The 23,241-nt window shown below is 39.7% G+C and overlaps 1 protein-coding gene across 7 annotated transcripts in view; it reads left to right on the forward strand.

The window, feature by feature from the left end:
- The window catches only part of zfhx3b (zinc finger homeobox 3b), a 566,603-nt gene extending 546,714 nt beyond the window's left edge, over positions 1-19,889 (forward strand). For all 7 annotated transcript variants that reach the window (XM_043706688.2, XM_087995764.1, XM_087995766.1 and 4 more), the window contains 3 exons: positions 5,523-5,643; positions 8,219-13,684; positions 17,171-19,889. In XM_043706688.2, the coding sequence (XP_043562623.2) occupies positions 5,523-5,643; positions 8,219-13,684; positions 17,171-18,714 (7,131 nt within the window). In that variant the 3' untranslated portion in view covers positions 18,715-19,889. The remainder of the gene's footprint in view (positions 1-5,522; positions 5,644-8,218; positions 13,685-17,170) is intronic.
- The last annotated feature ends 3,352 nt before the right edge of the window (positions 19,890-23,241 follow it).

The raw sequence follows: 23,241 nt of genomic DNA on the forward strand, positions 1-23,241 counted from the left end.
CAACAACCAGGTGATAGGAGCTGCTGCTAGAAGTTTTACCCAGGCTACAGGGCCCATAGGACAGTATTTGATTTCCTGAATATTCTTAATGAGTACTGCAAGAGGATGGTGTGCTTTGTAGAATGGTTTCAACACACAAGACCATTCAGCCCTTGAATCTACACTGGCTTTCTGAAAGAGCATATGACTCTATGTCTATGGGACTGCAGCTCATCACTCCTACAGATCTCACTGGCTTATATGTGTTAGTGCAGAGCTTCCCAAATAGAAATATCATCTTTGCTTTACAGATACCCACTACAAGTAATTGCTGTTAACATATTAACGTAGTATGCAATGTGATAAACTTAGTTCAGCAACCACATTTAGTATATCATCTTCTGTTTTCATAATTTTAAAATTATTTAAATTCTCCATTTCAGTCTCAGTTGACAAATGACTGACCAGTCTTTAGATGCTGCTTTACAAAATGGTTAATGATTGCAAAACATCCTCTCTGATTAAAATGCAGAGTAGCAAAAGAACTTGATTATTATTTTTCAACAGTTAATTGAATGAAAGTGAAGGCAAGCACTGTGCAGCCACACTGCTTTCTCTGAACTTAATCACTGATTATGATTAAATAGGTTCTGTGTAATAACAGAGTTGATGAATTTTTGTCTATTCTTGCTGTCATTCACACATGATTGGCTTTCACCTTTCAAGTACAAAAGTCATTTTTTGCATTATGGCAGCTAAAGCTTACATTCTAATACCAATATTTCAGTAGAATATCCAAATATTATTTGGCCAACTTGTTTTCATTTGCAGTTATGCAGTTTGAAAGACTATTATTATTCAACGAATCTTTGAGTAGTTGCGCCTGGAGAGGTTATCTTACTTATTAATTTAGACTAGGAAACCTACCTTCTGTATGTTTACTAGTTTAAGCAGTTAATGACTTCTGTATTTCAGAATTCTGTATTTTATAACGATGTAAATAAGTGTTGAAGAAGTTTAATTTTGCACAAATGCTTCTTCCTTGACATTAAACATTCCTTAGAACTAGTAAAATTGCTGATACAACAGATCCATCCTTCTTTGTCACAATATCATTGTATATGCTGTTATAATTTTGTTAGTGATATCTGACTGAAAGTAATCAATACACAGTCAACCTGAGGAATTCAGATTTACTAAGCAGATATGTGAATCACATCACAATAATGAGAACCCCTTGCCTCCCACTGTGCATTTGAGAATGAAGGGTATTGACTCTGAAAAAAGTTATTAAATGCCCTGTGGTGTGGTTTCTAACCCCTAAATTTGCCACATATTTCACCTGTTGATAATGAGTGTTGTTTCTATTGGTTATTTACAAGTGGAGCACAATGCCAGTATATTGGTGAACATAACACACATCCCTGTTGATTAGCTTATGGAGAAGCTAATAATGTGAAGATTATTTGTTTACTTTTAATATAATTAAAAAGACTTACATTTATATAGTACCTTCAATGACCACAGCGCAATTGAAAATGTTTTATAGTCAATGAAGAATTAACTTCAAAGTGAAATCACTGTTGTAATGTAACAAAATTATAAAGTGTAATGGTTTCAAGTAGGATAAAATAAACTAAATATGGTTTTTCAAAAGTAGCTGTTGACTACAGGCTAATTATTAATTGAAGGAAGATAACCTTTGTACAGCAACCTGCACCAATTTCTGACTATAACCTAAATACTATAAATGCCAATGATATTTATAGGCCATAGTTAACTTCACCTAACTTGGAAGCACAATTTCCAGAAACGGTTGCATTGACAGACATATGACAAATATAATGATCAGAGCAAGCTCAGCATTTGCCTGTTTATGGAAGAGACTGTGGAGGAAAACAGAACATCAAAGTGCAACTAAAAATTTGTTGTATACAAATCTGGGATTATATCAACAAGCCCATATGTAAGACATGACTATGTATTGCAGGCGTACCAAGCAGTTGGTTAGGCTGCACCTGAGATGCATTTACAACATTGTGAACATTATATGGAAGGACAAAGTATCCAAGTTAGGCAGACATATCTGAAATTAATGCACTTACAGCAAGAGAACAACTCAAGTGGAGTGGAACTATAGTCTGTATCATAAATGATAATATCACTAAAGTAGTCATGTATTCGCAACTTGGACACCATCTGTGAGATAGGCTGAGGTAATGAGTTCAAATATACCTTGAAGGTGAATCTCAGGTAATGTAGCAAGCCCTCCAGAGACTGGGAGAAAACATAGACAAAACTATCTGGGAAATTATCTCAAGTAGTTAGTTTCTTTGTTTCCTTTGACAGCAATGAATAGGGGCAATAATGAACATAGGGCAAGTTAGAAAGCCATATTCATCTTGGCTTGCTCTATGGAAAGTCATCCAAGTCTGCAGGTGGGCTCTACAGCGACATTAGAATTAATAATAAATGACTCTGAATGCACAAAACTTTTGATGCCAAAGGGAAATTGACAACAATTTTACACATTTTAGCAGATTGCTTATTGTCACCTATGTAAAACAAGAGTGATTCCTCAACCATAAAAAATTTATTTTTAAAACTTAAGCAGATACCAAATATGGCACATTACTCCTGTTGAAAAGATGACAAACCAACATTTGTGTGAAGCCAAGTCTTGCAGACTAGCATGACTTTCCATAGTGCAAGCAAAGATGAATATGACTTTCTAACTTGCCCTATGTCCATTATTGCCTGTATTCTTTGCTGTTCAAAGGAAGCAAAGAAACTACTTCCCTTCAACAACTTGCCCACCACCGACGTCTGGCTCACTGGTCTATAGTAAGGACAAGACAGGGAACTATAGACCAGTGAGCCTGACGTCAGTGGTGGGCAAGTTGTTTGAGGGAATCCTGAGGAACAGGATTTACATGTATTTGGAAAGGCAAGGACTGATTAGGCATAGTCAACATGGCCATGTGCATGGGAAATCATGTCTCACAAACTTGATTGAGCTTTTTGAGGAGGTAACAAAGAGGATTGATGAGGGCAGAGCGGTAGATTTGATCTATATGGACTTCAGTAAGGCGTTCAACAAGGTTCCCCATGGGAGACTGATTAGCAAGGTTAGATCTCACGAAATACAGGGAGAACTAGCCATTTGGATACAGAACTGGCTGAAAGGTAGAAGACAGGGGGTGGTGGTGGAAGGTTGTTTTTCAGACTGGAGGCCTGTGACCAGTGGAGTGCTGGGATTGGTGCTGGGTCCTCTACTTTTTGTCATTTACATAAATGATTTGGATGCGAGCATAAGAGGTACAGTTAGTAAGTTTGCAGAGGACACCAAAATTGGAGATGTAGTGGATAGCGAAGAGGGTTACCTCAGATTACAACAGGATCTTGACCAGATGGGCCAATAGACTGAGAAGTGGCAGATGGAGTTTAATTCAGATAAATGCGAGGTGCTGCATTTTGGGAAAGCAAATCTTAGCAGGACGTATGCGCTTAATTAGATTAGATTAGATTACTTACAGTGTGGAAACAGGCCCTTCGGCCCAAAAAGTCCACACCGAAGCGCAACCCACCCATACCCCTACATTTACCCCTTACCTAACACTACGGGCAATTTGGCATGGCCAATTCACCTGACCTGCACATCTTTGGACTGTGGGAGGAAACCGGAGCACCCGGAGGAAACCCACGCAGACACGGGGAGAACGTGCAAACTCCACACAGTCAGTCGCCTGAGGCAGGAATTGAACCCGGGTCAATGGTAAGGTCCTTGGGAGTGTTGCTGAACAAAGAGACCTTGGAGTGCAGGTTCATAGCTCCTTGAAAGTGGAGTCGCAGTTAGATAGGATAGTGAAGAAGGCGTTTGGTATGCTTTCCTTTATTGGTCAGAGTATTGAGTACAGGAGTTGGGAGGTCATGTTGCGGCTGTACAGGACATTGGTTAGGCCACTGTTGGAATATTGCGTGCAATTCTGGGGTGGCACAGTGGCTCAGTGGTTCGGACAGCTGCCTCACAGCACCATGGTCCCAGGTTCAATCTAGCCTCAGACTAGAATGTGTGGAGGTTGCACATTCTCCCCATGTCTGCGTGGGTTTCGTCCCACAGTCCAAAGATGTGAAGGCCATGCTAAATTGCCCTTAGTGTTAGGTGAAGGGGTAAATGTAGAGGAATGGGTCTGGGTGGGTTGCACTTCGGCGGGTCGGTGTGGACTTATTGGGCCGAAGGGCCTGTTTCCACACTGTAGGCAACCTAATCTAATCTAATCTATCAGAAAGATGTTGTGAAACTTGAAAGGATTCAGAAAAGATTTACAAGGATGTTGCCAGGGTTGGAGGATTTGAGCTATAGGGAGAGGCTGAACAGGCTGGGGCTGTTTTCCCTGGAGCGTTGGAGGCTGAGGGGTGACCTTGTAGATGTTTACAAAATTGTGAGGGGCATAGATAGGGTAAATAGGCAAAGTCTTTTCCCTGGGGTCGGGGAGTCCACAACTAGAGTGCATAGGTTTAGGGTGAGGGGGAAAAGATGTAAAAGGGATCTACAGGGCAACTTTTTCACACAGAGGGTGGTACGTGGATGGAATGAGCTGCCAGAGGAAGTGGTGGAGGCTGGTACAATTGCAACATTTAAGAGGCATTTGGATGGGTATATGAATAGGAAGGGTTTGGAGGGATATGGGCCGGGTGCTGGCAGGTGGGACTAGATTGGATTAGGGTATCTGGTCGGCATGGACGGGTTGGACAGAAGAGTCTGTTTCCATGTTGTACATCTCTATGATTCTATGAACCTGTGTAAAGCCAAGCATGGATTGTAATGTTCTGCAATCTGAAGAAGAAAGGGAAGGTCTAGGTTGGTGGGGCTGGAGGAGGCAGGTGGGAACTGGGTAGAGAATGTGGTGGGAATATTGAATGGTATTATAAAGAGGATGAGTATATAGGACACCACATTAAAAGCTTCGAAGTATCAAAGAAAAATATTCAGAAGGCAAGAACCAGATCATCGAGGGGCAAAACTACTGAGAATTCTCAGTCTGCAAAGCAAATAAAAGGAATTAATTGAACAGTGAGAAATTTTAATGTAATTAAGAGATGAAATTGAAAACTATTAATGTATTTAGCTTAACAGAATATTCAAGTTAGAGGAAAATTGTGTCTAATTTGTTTTCAGTCAAGCTCTCTTGTTTATAAGTTATGTATAATAATTTATGTTATATTTAAGAAGGATTGATTTAATAGCAACCTTTCTGAAGTCAGGTAGCACTTTCAACTAGTCTTTTATAACTAGTTATAGCACAGGACTTTGAATACGTGATAAAATCATTGTCAGTAATTAGAATATGAATTTTAGGAAAACATAACTAATGAAGTCTAGTGCAGGTCTTCCGTGTTGTTTAGATCTTTTTGTCTCCATAGAAACTTGTATTCTTGGCACATTATTTCAAAAATAATGTTACTGAGCTAACAACGTACTGCTGAAACCAGATTGAACAAATAAGATCTTTCTTCCTAACAATTAAAGTTCTTCTGTATAGGTAACCACACCAGAGATGATGATGCCAAGCACCATGTTTCTTCCTACAACTGTTCCAGAGAGAGAAAGCCATGCAGTGACTGCAACAAGTTCCAATGCAGAGGACTCCACAAAACTACAAGGTATGTTGGATGATAGCAGCTGCATGGGAACCTGCTCCATTTCAAATTGCACTGCCGGGTACATATCATTCTGTAGCTTGTATTGTCATTGTATTCACACAAATCAAGCTATAGAATGGAACAACTGTGCATTTTCAGAAGAAAAAGATTAAATGCCGTAAATTGAATTAATTGTTTATTATTAATGTTTAATGGCTCTACATTAACCATTGCTCATTTGCCTGCAGCAAGTAAGTATCATCTCATTATCAGCCAAGCTGTGTCCGTCACTTGTATATTAGGCAACATTACAAGCAAATAACCCAAAATTAATAACTAGTCTACACATTAATTTCTGAACATCCTGGTTTAGATCCCTTTCTAAGAACAATCCCAAGTAAACCAGGACCAAATCTCAGTGTTTATTTTCACTTTCACCTTGGGACACTGTTAGGTTGATATGTAGCAACAGAAATTGCTGGATGAACTCAGGTCTGGCAACATTTGTGGGGAGAGAGAAACGAAGTTCTGTTTCGAGTCTGATCTGACTATTCTTCAGAAGCCAGCTCTAAAGAAGAGTCATATCAGATTTGAAATGTTAGTTGTTTCTCCACAGATGCTGCCATAACTGCTCAATTACTGCAGCACTTTTTTTGTATTTCAGATCTCCAGCATCTATAGTACTTGCTTTTATTTTGTGTCACTTGTACCCTGACAAATGCTCTAATCTTGGATTCCTCTGGGGCAACATTGCAAAATGAAAATGTCCAGATATTAGATGGATCATTGCTGTGTAGAATGTGTTCTTAGCCAATCAAATATTGATTGTGTCCCAAAACTTAGTCAGAGTAGAGAAAATTTATGCATGATTTATGTTGGCTTTCTGCTCCTGTATTGCTCTTTTAACACTATAGTCCAAAAGTTACAATTACTCCCACAATAACAAAGAGTTATGAGTGTTTCATATGAGTTAGTTTGTCCTGCTTTAGATTTTGTGCATCCAAAAAGTGAGGCTTGTTCTTTCCACTGGCAATTATTTAAGGATTTGAGGGCAAATGAGTTAACTGACAACTTGTTCCACTGGTCAATACCGTAAAAGTTAATGTAGAGCCTTATGTCTGTTTATCAGTGTGAACCCCATAATCTGTACTTTCTTTAAGGTCAGATTGTGTCTTCAAAGATTTCTGTAAGCCTCAGCATTCCAGCACCTTTGATTTCAACATTATCTGAATTTTACAGTTCAGTTCAGTTATTTTGTTCTGACACCTTCATTCTAGAAAGGGCACATTCATTTTATAATGTGCCCACTTAACTCTTACACTACAGAATATGCCTTTTTTTAATTTCTGCAACTCCTATTCCACGGAAATGGCATTTGGTTTATTTTATTGTAATTGAATTCAGACTGCAGGAAGTGAACCTCAATGGCAATACAAAATGAAATAATCAGCCAGCAATTCTGAATTTGAACATCAAAGTATTTTGTAGAATTAGTTGTACTTATTGAAATTTTATCCCTTAATGTGGGAAATGAAGTAGATATTTCTTTAAATTTATTAGAATGAGGGCTGCCTGATTTGTGTTCATCCAGGCTTGTTATTCCATCAGAATCTACCTTTGGCAAATGTCAGATTATGGAGTCACCACTGTTTTAAAAATGTTTTTCCTGATGGGTATTGATTCAGGCTGCTTTAAAAAAGTGGCAGGTTCTCATTAGCAATTAATATTATTATTTGCACCTAATACTCCATTAAATACATCATTGCCAATTGCAAAAACCAAACTGTGCTTCAAAACTAGCTGGATATCCAATTCACTACTTTCTAGCACAGTGGCAAACTAAAATGAATTTTAAAGTACTGTAAATACTTATGTAATGAAATGTATGGTATTGAAGTCCAGAATGCGGGTGTATACAAGTCTGAATGCAATATAGTGCAAATAATGCAATATAATGCAAATTAGTGGGCGGCACGGTGGCACAGTGGTTAGCACTGCTGCCTCACAGCGCCTGAGACCCGGGTTCAATTCCCGACTCAAGCGACTGACTGTGTGGAGTTTGCACATTCTCCCCGTGTCTGTGTGGGTTTCCTCTGGGTGCTCCGGTTTCCTCCCACAGTCCAAAGATGTGCAGGTCAGGTGAATTGGCCATGCTAAATTGCCCGTAGTGTTAGGTAAGGGGTAAATGTAGGGGCATGGGTGGATTGCGCTTCGGCGGGGCGGTGTGGACTTGTTGGGCGGAAGGGCCTGTTTCCACACTGTAAGTAATCTAAATCTATAATAGAAACATCATTACCTCACACCTATGGCACTAGTTATTGGTTCAGGGCAAGAAAAGCAAACACTAGTAAATTATATCAATTTGATCTGTTTCTAAAATCATTCAACTCAAATTACCAGAAAACATTTAAGGTGCTTAAATAAAGTGGTAACTTATTGTATCTTGGTATTCAGAGGTACAATGCACAACTGGTATTGTAAATCTAAACTTTTATTTAATATGACAAGTCTTTTATCAGTAAAAACAAATTAGAAGTGGGACTTATAAGAATTTACACTACCCACTGATAGTTCTCATTAAATTTGTTTTCATTAGAAACATCAGATCCACCAGAAAAGAGCAGTGTACCTTCGGAAAATACAGAGCGTAGCATGGAACCAAAGTCTTCTATTGACCAGAATTTAGTGAAGGATGATGCTGGGTTCCTGTGTTGGAAGAAAGGATGTAACCAGTTGTTTAAGACTTCCACTGCACTTCAGGCCCATTTCAATGAGATTCACGCAAAAAGGCCCCAACTACCTGTATCAGATCGTCATGTCTACAAATACCGCTGTAATCAGTGTAGCCTAGCCTTCAAGACCATTGAGAAACTGCAACTGCACTCTCAGTATCATGTAATTAGAGCTGCCACTATGTGCAGTTTGTGCCAGCGCAGCTTCCGTACTTTTCAAGCCTTGAAAAAGCACCTTGAGACAAGCCACCTGGAACTGAGTGAAAGTGACATCCAGCAACTTTATAGTGGACTTGCAATCAATGGTGATGTTATAGCCCTAGGTGATGCATCTCTGAGTGAAGATCCAACTCTTGGAGCAGATGAAGATAAAGATGAGGAAAGTGATTCAGATGAGAAGCAGAGCCCTGTTGGAAGTGACTCTGGATCTGTTCAAGAAGATTCTGGCTCTGAGCCAAAACGGGCCCTGCCATTTAGGAAAGGTCCTAATTTCACAATGGAGAAATTTTTGGATCCCTCTCGTCCCTATAAGTGCACAGTCTGTAAGGAGTCATTTACGCAAAAGAACATCTTGCTTGTCCATTACAATTCTGTGTCTCACCTGCACAAGCTGAAAAGGGCACTTCAGGAATCTGCTACTGGTCAATCTGAACCAACAAGCAGCCCAGATAACAAACCTTTCAAGTGTAATACATGTAATGTGGCCTACAGCCAAAGCTCAACCCTAGAGATCCATATGAGATCAGTGTTACACCAGACCAAAGCACGAGCAGCAAAGTTAGAAGCTGCTAGTAGCAGTGGAGGTGCTGGTGGCACCATTAGTAGCAGTAATGCCACTTTAGGATTGTCAACATCTAGTCCAAGCCCAAGTGGTAATAGCAATGGTAATGCTGATGTTAGTTTAAGTGGCAGTGGATGTGGAGTTACATATAGTGCTACCTGTAGCTTGGGTTTAATGAGTGGAAGCCAGATCATTGCTGATTCCATTGGAACATCTACAGTTAGCAACTCTGTTGCAACGAGCATTGCCACATCGTTAGAACAGAAAGATGCCAGCAAGAGAAAAATAGTTGATATGATCACTTCTCGACAACCACAGCAGCAGCAGCAGCAGGTGCAGACATTGGCTCATGTTCAAGCCCAGGCCCAGGCCCAGGCCCAGGCCCAGGCTCAGGCTCAGGCTCAAGTCCAGGCTCAGCTACAACAAGAACTTCAGCAAGCTGCTCTCTTCCAGCCCCAGCTCTTCAATCCAGCCTTACTCCCCCATTTCCCCATGACCACTGAGGCTCTACTGCAGCTCCAGCAACAGCAGCTATTATTCCCTTTCTATATTCCTGGAACAGAGTTCCAGCTGAACCCAGAAATCAATGTACCAGCGAGCAGTGCTACATTAACAATACCGGGGACAAATACTTCACTTGAAGATGTGAAACCCCACAGTCAAAACCTACAGCACCAAATGATTCAGCCGCAAGGGCAGCACTCCTCTCTAACACAGCAACATACTAGTTTGCTCCAACAAAGCCAACAGCTGGACAAGAAGCCAAAAGCAGTTCTAAAAGACAAAGACAAGGATGGGCAGAAAGACAAAGAAAGTTACGAGAAATCTGATGAAGGGTTGATGTCAAAGGAAATTTCCATCGAGGCACATAAATCCAAAGAAAGGAAAGACCAAACAGCATATAGTGGTAGTGAATCTTCTCTGCTCCCTCCTCGCATTCCCTCTGATGCTCGGGGTAATGCCACCAAAGCCTTGCTTGAAAATTTTGGGTTTGAACTTGTCATTCAGTACAATGAAAATAAACAAAAAGTTCAGAAGAAAAGTAAAAACGGCTTGAGTGATAATCTGGATAAGTTGGAGTGTGATACATGTGGAAAATTATTCTCTAATATATTAATCCTAAAGAGCCATCAAGAGCATGTGCATCAGCAGTTTTTGCCATTTGAGGAGCTTGAGCAGTTTGCCAAACAGTACAGAGACAACTATGATAAACTGTATCCCCTGAGGCCACAAACACCGGAACCCCCTCCGCCACCTCCACCCCCTCCTCCGCCACCACCCCCACCCCCTCCGCCTGCACCACCTCAGTCATCTCCTGCTCAGAATCTTACATCGACTGCGCCACCTCACACACCACCTGCTATTTCAACATCACAACCTTCTGTCTCAATTTCTCAACTCTCTATGCCAATGGACTTGCCTATTTTTTCACCTCTTCTGATGCAGTCAATGCCTTTACAGTCTTTACCCCCTCAGATACCCTCCCAGCTAACACCGGTGGACCCAAAACCTGCAGATCTGGCTCAGCTTTATCAGCAGCAGCTCAACCCGAACCTACTTCAGCAACAGCAAAACAAACGGCCACGGACACGCATCACTGATGAACAGCTCAAAATCCTCAGAGGGTACTTTGATATAAATAATTCACCAAATGAAGACCAAATCAAAGAAATGTCTGACAAGTCAGGGTTGCCACAGAAAGTAATAAAGCACTGGTTCCGAAATACATTGTTTAAAGAACGACAGCGCAACAAAGACTCCCCATACAATTTCAACAATCCTCCTGTTACATCACTTGAAGACCTTAAGGCAGATTCGAAGCCTCCCTCTCCAGAACCTGCAAGGGCTGAGTATTACAGAAGCAATCGATCAACCAGGACAAGATTTACTGACTATCAGCTGCGTGTCTTGCAGGATTTCTTTGATGCGAACGCTTATCCAAAAGATGACGAATTTGAGCAGCTTTCTAATTTGCTGAACCTTCCGACCCGTGTGATTGTTGTCTGGTTTCAAAATGCACGACAGAAGGCACGCAAGAATTATGAAAACCAAGGTGAAGGAAAGGAAGGTGAACGCCGTGAGCTGTCAAACGATCGTTACATCCGTACGAGTAATTTGAATTACCAATGTAAGAAATGCAGTTTGGTATTTCAGCGTATCTTTGACCTCATTAAACACCAAAAAAAACTGTGCTATAAAGATGAAGATGATGATGGTCAGTATGACAGTCAGACAGAGGACTCCATGGATGCATCTGAGCTGTCAGGGCCCTCTGCTTCATCTTGCAGCACTCCTATGACCTCAGCTGTCTGTGGTTCATCTTCAGTGGCAACAGCAAGTGTAACGTCTGGAAATATGCCTTGCACCTCAAGCGAGAAAGAGGAAGGCCTCTGTAACCCAGAGTTATCTGATGAGAAGCCAAAGCAGCCTGAATCTCCTGATACACAGCAGCAGCATTCACAAGAGAAGCTGTTACAACCAAAACCTGAGGCACAGCCGCAGCAACCAGATCAGAAAACGCAGGGAACACAGCAGAAGGCTCCACAGCTCTCATCCCCTCCACAGTCACAGCAGCAGTGCTCTGTACCCCAAGCCATCCCTAGCCCATCTCAGCTTCCTCATGTTTCTTTAAATCCACTTCACACTTCAACACCACAACAGCTTGGAAGCCTACCTCCACAGATGATTCATTACCAGTGTGATCAGTGCAAACTGGCATTTCCTACCTTCGACCTTTGGCAGGAACATCAACAGCTTCATTTTCTATCTGCACAAAATCAATTTGTGCATCCCCAGTTCTTAGATCGCCCAATAGAAATGCCCTTCATGCTTTTTGACCCCACTAACCCTCTGCTAGCCAGTCAGATACTTTCTGGAACTCTACCTCAGATCCCAGCAAGCTCTGCTTCTTCACCTTCTACACCAAATTCCGCTATGAACACACTAAAAAGAAAACTGGAAGAAAAAGCAAGCGTTAGCCCCGGAGATAATGATAGTGGAAACAATGGCGACGAACCTCAGAGAGATAAGCGTTTAAGGACAACTATCACCCCAGAACAGTTGGAAATCCTCTATCAGAAGTACCTACTTGATTCAAATCCAACCCGGAAAATGTTGGACCACATTGCACATGAAGTCGGCCTCAAAAAACGTGTTGTTCAAGTTTGGTTCCAGAATACCCGTGCTAGGGAGAGAAAAGGTCAATTTAGGGCTGTTGGTCCTGCACAAGCTCATAGACGCTGTCCATTCTGCAGAGCCCTTTTTAAAGCTAAGACAGCACTAGAAGCCCACATCCGATCACGCCACTGGCATGAAGCTAAACGTGCTGGGTACAGCTTGATCATGTCCTCTGTTTTGTCAAGTGATACTGATGGAGGAAATCTATTAAAGGTAGATTCAACAGATTGCACCAGTTTTGCCCAGCTTTCATCAATAAACAGTGACAGTCAGTCTGCTACTCTTTCACCGGTGAACAAAAGTGGAGAATTTTCACCCAAAGCTCTTCTTAGTCCATCATCTATCAAAATGGAGGGACTTGAAGACTTTGATGGTCCTACAATTTCTTCAGTGAACTTGGGATATGACCAAACTAGGCTTGATAATGATGATTGTTCCTCAGTCAACACAGCAATTACTGACACTACAACTGGAGATGAGGCGAATGCAGACAATGACAGTGCAACAGGAATGTTAGTTGATTCAAAACCAATCCTTTATCAAGCAGAGGGTCTTCAGAAGATTGTGCAATCAACAATACAAGATAATGAAGACAGGATATCATCTGGCTTAGTCAGTCCATCACCTAGTTATTATGCTAAGGAGTTGGAAAATGATTGTACTGTTGATTACAGTGAAACGTCAAGCCTTGCTGATCCCTCTTCACCTTGCCCTGGTGGAAGCAATACATTGACAAGGTCAATAGACAATGAACGTCCAGGCCAAAAACGCTTCCGCACTCAGATGACGAATCTCCAACTAAAGCTGCTGAAATCTTGCTTTAATGATTATCGAACGCCAACCATGTTGGAATGTGAGGTTTTGGGAAATGAAATAGGGTTGCCAAAACGAGTTGTTCAAGTTTGGTTCCAGAATGCTAGGGCAAAGGAGAAGAAATCTAAGCTGAACATGGCAAAACACTTTGGTATCAATCAGACTACTTATGAAGGACCCAAATCAGAGTGCACTTTGTGTGGCATCAAGTATAGTGCCCGGCTATCTGTGCGAGACCACATTTTCTCCCAGCAACATATCTCCAAAGTGAAGGAGACTATTGGAAGTCAGCTAGATAAAGAAGTTGAATACATTGACCCGGCTACAGTCCGTCGGCTCATGGCACAACAAGAACTAGACCGTATTAAGAAAGCTAATGAGGTTCTTGGTTTAACATCACAGCAGCAAACACTTCAGCAGCAAGGCTTGTTTGAAAATCCACCAGTACAAGCTCTTAATCTTCCTACTGCCTACCCAACATTGCCAGGGATTTCACCTGTATTACTGCCAGGTGTGGGCAGTCCTTCATCTTTACCTGGCTTTACTTCATCTAACACAGGTGGGTAGCATTACTGGTTTAAGTTTACATAGCATGGATTTTTTTTTTTGGTAGATTTCAATCTGATATTTGCCTACCATACAAATTTAACTTGTATCACCTGGAGTCAAATCTAGCCCAACAGATAGGATGAAGGTGTCCTGTCTTTGAAGCCTGCTACAACTAGCTTAAAACAGATTGCAGAAGATGTAATCTCAAGGCAATAAACTGATACAAGTTTGATTCTTTTTTGCAATCTTGCTCTGGAAGGCACCAAGAATAGAGTGGAGAGTGGAAGACTAAGTATTGTGAGATGCTTTTCTGAAGTTGGAGTAAAGGGGTTTTGTTTGGGCAACCAATCCTGACCTGCAGTGCTTTATCCACTCTATGCAAAATTGGAAGTGTCCCTTCCATGCATATTGCCCTTTCACTTTTACCATGCATATATATAATAAAACAGAACCATAAAGAAATTTGGTTATCATCCTGAAATGGAAACCTCATTGATCAAATAATCTCTCCAGCATGTAAATTGATAGTAACGGACTTGCTGACAGGGTTTTGTGACATCAGCAATTAATCTAACCCATAGATTACTTTATGATGTAGTGACTCTGGTACAGACTTAACATAAATCTATGTTTATTAATTTAATAATAGCAGGATATTTGACATGCTTTGTACAGGATCATGTCTACAGGATCTACAATTTTAAAACATATCAATGACATTAAAAATGTCACTTTAAATGGAACAGGCTGTAAAGAAGAAAGTATTTTGATATAATGTTACTCATTTTTTTCTATTAATAGAATCAAATGTTGTTATTACACTAAATAATGTTTTAATAAAATATTGCACTAATAACTCATTATCAGTTCTGATTTTCGTTGGTCCTTTAAAGTCAATGGAACTTGTTGCTGTTTCAATTGCGGCACTGTATATGGTACTGTAATATAGATTCTGAAATAAGAGTAAGATTTGTTTTTAGTTATAAATAGATCTTTGGACCTTAAATATATCCTGCGAAAGACTTCCTTTATTTTATTAGTGTGTCTCTGTGCCCAATATTGCATGAAAGAAGCAGAAACAAACTTCTTAGTATCTTATCTGAAAGAAGAGAAAAGTAGAAGAAATTAAGGTTCAAAAACCTTATGCCAAATACAGCAAAATGAGAATAATACCTGTATGGAATCCAACCTTTTTATAAGGTTCAGATAATTAATTCTGAGTATACGACAGGGATTTCATCACACCACTATGTTCGTAAAAATGTCATAGATGTTCAGGAGTACAAATTAGAACAATGGAATTCTTAAGTTTTTTACTAAAGAGAGTATGGAACTGAATAAACAGATTGTGTTTAAAATCTTCACATACTTTAACATTATTCATGCCAAGACACCCATATGAAACCAGTCTATTTTTTTTGAGATCCAGCTACATGTCCCTTTGCAACAAAACCAAATTGTACTATTTTTTTACAAATTGCATTTAAGTGGATTTTACTGCTCATCAGGCTTGCATAGATGTCAATTTTAGTCCACCACGTTGCTAAGTTACATTCCTAATGTCCAATGATCTATAACAGGCACAGTTTTTCCACTATCAGTGAGATGTGAATACATATTCCACATGTGTTAGAAAGCTTCATTTTGTAGTCCTGACCCACATTTTTATCAGCTTGTTACTTGCTTGGAAAACTCTGCTGTTTAACACAGCAAAATATCCAAAATTAGTAGTTCTTCAGTGATCTAAATTATTCTCTTACCATTGAAGCAGTTTCAAAAATGTGAATTAATGATATGGCAATTGTTTAAAATTAGGGCTCTAATTTATTATTTTGCTCCTATTTTTACCTCTTAATGGAGGAACAGGGGTGACATTCATATTGATATTGCAGGTTATCTAATGCTTGACACACAGGTAATGCTGCATAGTATTCCCCATTAAGACAAACAGTGTAGCTCAGTTGGACCCTGTTTTTACCTATAATCTTGCTTCGGTAAGAACGAGGTCCAACTGAGCTATGATGTTTGTCATGAGATGGTGATAGGTAATGTAATTATAGTCCTGCCAGACCATAGGGTTGCTGACTCATCAGAGAGAGAGAGAGAGACAACTGGAGACAGTTTAACTTCCGGGTCACCATATTCACAGGCAAGGGGAGAGGTTGAGAAGGAGAGTCCTCTGTGGTAACCTCAGCTAGTGCTGAACCCATTGAAACCATGCTGTTGGCATCACGCACCAGCCATCCAGCCAACTGAGCTCACCAAACACCTTGAGGAGCAGAGCTCTGGTTTGGTGAGAAAATGTCACCATATGATCTGTTTGGAATTCCAAACCAGTTCATTTAATTTGATTGCTCCAGTATTCCCTAACCTGTACATTCACAATTAAAAGTAAATTAAAGTTTTTCAACAAGTGATTATAAACACAACTTTGAACTTTGTTTCAAACAGCTTAGTCATGTTGATTAGTCATAACATGTCCAGTTACTTTGAGGTACTGAACACTCTGTTTAGTAAAGCTCCCTCTCTGCAACTTTATCCACATTGGATTGTTGATACCAGTAAGCAACTGGGCACAAACTAGATATTTTAGCTGGGCTAGAGTTTAGATTGGTGGGTTTTTTTTCTTCTTTATTCTAACGTGGAATATGGCCATCTTTGGCTAGGATAGCAATTGTTGCCAAATCCTAACTGAGAAGCTTGCTGGGCCATTTCAGATTACTGTTAAAAGTCAGCCACGTTGCTATGAATCTGGAGTGACGTGTCAGCCAGATTGGTTGAGAACAGCAGATTTCCTTTCCTAAAGGACATTAGTGAATCAACAAAGTTTTTACAACAATCAAAGATAGTTGTCATTATTTAGACTAACTTTATACTCTAGATTTACTACTTGAATTTAAACTGTGGGATTTGGTGGCAAGACCCCAGAGCCATTCGCCTTGAACTCAAGGTTACTAATCTAGTGACATTCCGATGGTGTGACTGTCTCACCTAATTTAGAGGGCAGTTCCAAATGCGTTGTAGTCATGCCGCCCCTCATTGCTTCAAGCCTGAGGACAACTCACTAGTGTCTATTTAAGCCAGATAATGATGCATTGCACATTAGTAGAAGCTATAGGATAAAAATAGAAATAAAATAATATTTCAAAAATCAGAAAAAAAGTGGATAATGATGAAATATGCTGTGCAAGGTGAATTGAAATAAGTTACTTATGTAAACTTTTAAAAGCAATAGTGCTGACATAAAACCTGGCCAACAGAAATTTGTCGGGTAGCTTTATGCAGCTTTCTAGTTGTATTTTCTGTTGCTGATGGCCTCAAAGTTAACTTATAAAAATGAAAGATCCACTTGCATTTGTAAAATGCTTGTCGTACTGTGCAAGAAAAAAACAAACTATTCTGCGGTGTTTGAGTGAATAAACAAACCTTTTTGTATTCAGCAGCGCTTTTGTGGATCTGTTGGTGGTTTATGTTTCTTCTTTCTATTTATTTTTAGCTTTAACTTCTCCCAAACCTAACCTTTTGGGCATTCCTGGTTCAACTGTACCCTCCCCTGGCCTTCCGACTACTGGACTGCCAAGCAAGCAACCTCCTTCATTGACATCGCAGGCCCCAACACAGGCTACCACAACAATCCCACGTCCAGCATCAGCTACCCAGCAACAGCAACCCGAACAACGTAAAAGCAAAGAAAATGAGAGGGCAAAAGAAAAGGAAAAAGATAAAACGGATCCTATGCCCACAGTAAACAAGGAGAAAAACGATAACAGTGCTGGCACATCTGTACCTCTTCCGGGCATGGAGTATGTGGTTGATCCAGCCCAGCTTCAGGCTCTACAAACTGCACTGGCTTCTGATCCAACTGCCCTGCTCACCAGCCAGTTTCTGCCCTACTTTGTGCCAGGCTTTTCTCCATACTATGCCCCACAAATTCCCGGAGCCCTTCAAGGAGGATACCTCCAACCAATGTACGGGATGGAGGGTCTCTTTCCTTACAACCCAGCTTTATCCCAAGCTCTAATGGGGCTGTCACCAGGGTCTTTGCTGCAGCAATATCAGCAATATCAGCAAAGTCTACAAGATGCCCTCCAGCAGCAACAGAGGCAGTTGCAGCAGCAGCAGCAACAACAACAGCAGCAGCTGCAACAACAATTACAGCAACAGCTACAGCAGCAGCAGCAGCAGCAACAGCCAAAGCAGCAGCCTAAACCAAGCCAAGTCCCCGGCCCACAACTAACAGCTTCCCCAGATAAAGAATCCGCCAAAGAATCTCCTAAAACAGAAGAGCAAGCCAGTGCTCCCAGAGAAACATCCCTTTCCAAACCAGAAGAACGGCAACAAACAGAAAGCAAAAGTACGGACTCGCTTGACCTGTTCATTGTTCCAAAGGTGCAGTACAAGTTGGTCTGTCGCAAGTGTCAGATGGTCTTCACTGATGAAGAGACAGCCATGAGCCACCTGCAGTCAATATGTTTCTTTGGTCAGTCTGTGATAAATCTGCAAGAGACGGTGCTTCGTGTCCCGACCAGCACCTACCACTGCCTGGCCTGTGATACTACACTGAGCGGGGATGAAGCTCTAAGTCAACATCTCGAGTCAACCTTGCACAAACACAGAACAATCAAACGAGCAGCAAGATACGCCAAAGAGCACGCTAGTTTATTACCTCACTCAGCCTGCTTCCCCGATCCTAACACCGCATCTACCTCGCAGTCTGCCACTCACTCTAACGACAGCCCCTCCTCCAGCCTGTCCCCCCATGCCTCCATAAAATCTTGGCCTAACATTCTTTCCCGAGCCTCAGTCAGGAAGCCCTCTTCTTTACCTTCTCTCTCCTCATCTTCAACAGTTACCTCAAGTTCATGCAGCACCTCAGGGGTTCAGACCTCTATACCAACAGACGGCTATTCAGATGAGTCTGACAGTGAGCTCAGCCAGAAGTCAGATGGCCTGGATTGTCCGCTGGAGGGTCCAAATGACCCCAGCTGCCGCAGAGACAGTAGTCTGACTAGTGTAGGAATGGACACCTTCAGATTGTAAGCTTGAAGATGGACAATATGATTAATAAAGAAAAACAAACCAATTTCAAAAAAGACTAACTGCAATTCCAAAGCTTCTAACCAAAAAAATAAAATCTTTCAGGATTGTTGTCTCATATTGATATGCTGGCAACATCTAAACCTGTTACACTGGTTGCTAGAAGGTACTATGGTTAGCTGAGCAATGACAGAAACCAGAAAGCAATGAACTGCCTCAATTTAATTACAGTGGTCTTTGAACCTGAAACCCTTTATTTCCCCAGTGCAAACATGCCCTAAGTTGATAGCACAGCAGATGTCAGCATGTACCTTATGGGATGACAATCCACCATTTACAGTTTAGATTTCTTGCTATGTAAGCATTCGGATACCAATGGCTAGCTAAAATGTAATGTCTTGTATTCTCAGGTCAATAGCTCACACCTTGTTCTGTTTTCAGAATCATACTTTACTTTTGTTCGTTTGTTTATCCTGTTTTTTATTTTTTTTGTTCCAGAAAAAGATTTTTTTTCAAATGGGCAGAAAGTATTCAAAAGAGTTAAAATATTAAACACATCTTACTGGGGATTTACAAAGAATAGCTCTTCTGCTGTATAATCTGAGGGATAATTAAGCACTCCCATTGCCACCAAAACACAAGAGTGTTGAGGACTTGTAGCTGAGATAACAACGAATTTAAAAGAAAAACTAACTTTCTGTATTTATGATAGATATGAACATTTTGGTGTTGAGTAGTTTGTTGCATTGGAAATGACCTAAACAGTATGGTAGATTGAAAACCTTTGTGTACATTAGCTTTTGTATTGTCCAACAGAAAGCTCTTCATTTTGATGTTGTCTTGTTCATTCCTATAGGGTAGATTGAATCAAGTTACTGGTCTATGCTTTTCTGTCGTATTCCTTCCTTTCCCACCTTCCCCTTCCAACCTTGAAACCTTCCTTAATGCTCACCTTCCTCTTTGAAGGTGGTTTGCTCTAGTTTTATAGAAGGAAGAAAAAAAAGTAAATTTAAAAGATTTTTTGTGGATAGGGTCCTTTTCAATTTTTTTGTGAACCTTTAAGGAACATAATGATTATTTACCTGTGTCTGTAACCTTTGTGCACTTACCTCTCTGCTTTTGTAGATGCTATGGAAACTTTTCCTATGAAGCAGACATTTGTTTTTTGTGTAGTGTGGCGGCAGTCTGGTCTTTATTTTGGGGGGGGGGGGGGGGGAGGGAGGGAGGAGATTAATTATTATTTTTCTTTTGTCATAAAGAGAAAAAATTCTCGCGCTTTAACAAAATCCAAAGACATACACTTTCACCATTGGTGCATAAAGATGAAAAGAGGCATCTTTATACTTGAGAATTTGTTCTTCTGATTTAATAAAAATTTAACAAAAAAGGAATGGTAATATCCAGGTCACTGCCATTGCTTCTTCTGTAAGCAAAGTAGTGCCCTAAGACAAACAAAAATACCAAAAAAAAACTTTTTACTTAAAGGTTTGTCCTTGTATTGTGGAATAAGTGCAGTGGTGGTTAGAAGACACTGCTACTACCAAGAATATCAGATAGTGATCTTTTAAGAAAATGTCTTTGTTATTTGGGCACTTGTGTTATGTACATCTCTGTAGTCACATTTAATGTCAAAAAATTCGTTAGCATTAAAAAGGTCTGAACTCTTTTTTAAAAAAAGTCTTTTTTTGCTGCAAATGTTGTAGTCCCACAATAGATGCTTGCTTATACCTTGCTTTTCGCTAAGCTTTACTGGAAACCAATAAATCAGTTTTAGCCCTTGCTTTTTTGATATTCCTTTTTTCATCTTTCTGTTGCAAATGGAACGTTTTTAGACTGTGAATACACCTTTCCATGGTTCAGTTTGGCTGATGCTTTTACTAATGTCAAAAGCCAACAAAATTTGCAGAACTCCAGTTCATTCCAAACTATCAACTTGGAGTTTGTTGCAGGGACTGATTTTTTTTTTTGTTTTTGTTTTGAAGTAGTCAATAAGCTGTTGTACATATTCATAATCAGGCTTGTGCACAGTGCAAAAATGATTTTTTTGTAATAATTACATGCAGATAGTATAACTTCAGTTTCAGAGGTGACAGAAATTTAAATTACATTTAAAAGTAGGCCTATTTTACATAAAGATATCTGATGACGTTCAAAAGTGGAAAATTCAAATTCTTTTCTAAATGAGGTTAAGAAAAAATAGCTCCCACAAGATGAAAAATTTTATTCCAAGGTTGTACAGTTTTTGTTTTTGTTTTGTTTTTTGATGTGATTCTATGAAATATATTCGGCATTTAACTGTTAATTTGTATGTTAGTATGTTTCTGTATCATATATAATTTTCCTCATATTAACTGTTAACATTTTAACACTAGCATTATATTTTAAATACTGATTTGTTTTATGTTTTTTATCTTTATATACTATGACATGGCCTCTTAAGGTGCAATTTTCTGGTTTGTATTTTCTTGGAACTCTGACCTTTGTTTCCAAAGTCTGTTCAGTAGCACTTGTACTCTACCATTTACAAAGACTAATAATTGTGTGGGTCAGGCTACCCCAAGTTTTACAGTTAAACGTAGCAAGACGTACAGGTGAAAAGTGGACAAGACATATTTGCATCTAAAGGCACCACCAGTACTGAAACACGGAGCTGGGAAAAAGCACTGAGCAGTTTTTTGAAAAAAAATTATTTAACTATATATGAATGTGGCCAAAGCTTTAAGCAATGAGAATGGTGCCACATTAAAAGTGTCCATTTTTTGTGGCATGGGGAAAAAGAATAAGACAAGAGAAGCATTAACACAAGTCAGCATACTTGATGTATCTAAGTTCTTGGACAATAAAGAAGATTATTGTCATTCTTGTGGAGAAACTGCCCACTGTGAACAGCATTGACTTTTACATCTTGGGCAACTTTGGAAACATTACCCTGAGGTGAAAGAGGTATCTCCAGCCTTGCAATGTACAAAAAAGAGCAAGTTAAACCAAAAATGATGTTCTTGATGTTTTTTCTATAATGTAGTCTTGTTAGTTTTTTTGTTACTGTAACAATAATGAAAAAAAATTTCAACTGTACCAAAATCATGGAAACTAACAACCACGTGGATTTCGAACTTTAAAAAATTTTGTCACAAACCTTGTTGTCATAGTTAAGTTGATTGTAGATGGTAATTGAATATACTCCTTTGAAAATACTTCATCAAGTATGTTTCTTGCTCATTGTGATACATTAAAAAAAACCAGTATGAGCAAAGCTTTGTGTTTGGTTATGTTATTCACTCATTTAAAAAATGATCCTTACTCTAATTCAAAACAAAATGTTCAGATATTCAGTCTCACCATTATACTCTAGTACAAGTGAACGATTCTTGCCATTTTCATGCAGGTGCAGGTGGGTAGTAGGAAGTTAACAATCCACTCTGCCTGTTTGCAGAAAAGTCTGAAAAATAAAGTTTTATTCATGTGAATATACGTGAGTTGACCATGCCATATTAGTGTGTGCCACATCTTTAAATTTGGGTTGAAATTCTCCTGCTTTATGTGCAGTTGGTGCTCAGTGGCAGCAGTATTTCAAGCCCCATGTTTAGGCAGAATTGCTGTTAATCCCATCTTTCCCTTCATAATTAAATCAGCTGCATTGCATGGCACACTTAAAGTTGTTGTGGTGCAAAAGCTCTGCTATAATTTACAACCAGTCTTTTTTATGTGCAAAGTTAAATCTACACAGATCAACTCTTTCCCTTTACATTCACAGTTGCTCAGACTACTAAAGTACTAGATGAGCTACTCAGTATCTGACATTACAAGCCTAGTTGCCCACCTGTTTTGACCATATGGTGATCATTAAGGTATTGTAGTGAATGTCAGCTCCAATCTTTGCAAGTCAAAAATATGCAGAAATATTTTAATTTTTACCAGTGGGCACCAAATCTGACCTTTTTTGTCATACTAACAATCCTTTGATCTCCATGTGGTAATAATATGTTGCAATACAACATGTGTTTACCATGTGGAGATCATTATCAACTTAAGGATTGAAGCCAGGGCAAACAAGCCTGAAAGAGCACCTCACCCTGGCACCTGGTGACACGAGTTAGTGGCAAGGTTGGTGAACCAACAAAGTTCCATGAGAACATCAACTAAGAAATACTAATTTCTGTGCCTGCTCTATGGAGAACTTTTCCATCATGGATTGAACAAGAATGACACTCATTTGCAGCCAATGATTTTTTGTGTCAAAAAAAGTCTGGATCATAGTAATGTCTTTGTGTCGTTTTACAAAAAGATTTTCTAGTTAAACAAGATGCAAATTCTCAAGATTACTGCCTATCACACCATCTTTTTTTTTACTTCAAATTAGTGCAGAGTCAAAATTTAAAGGAAGACTACTTAAGATGACAATGATTGGTACTAGACTGACACCAGTATCTGTCAAGTTACTGGTCTCGAAATGTTAACTGTACTCTCTCTCCACAGATGCCGCCAGACCTACTCTGTTTTTGTTTCTGTATGTAGGATGTATGGCTGACG

The sequence above is a fragment of the Chiloscyllium plagiosum genome, unplaced genomic scaffold (genome assembly GCF_037043375.1).
Source record: "Chiloscyllium plagiosum isolate Xiang-an unplaced genomic scaffold, Cpla_swu_hap1 HiC_scaffold_17, whole genome shotgun sequence".
NCBI lineage: Eukaryota > Metazoa > Chordata > Chondrichthyes > Orectolobiformes > Hemiscylliidae > Chiloscyllium > Chiloscyllium plagiosum.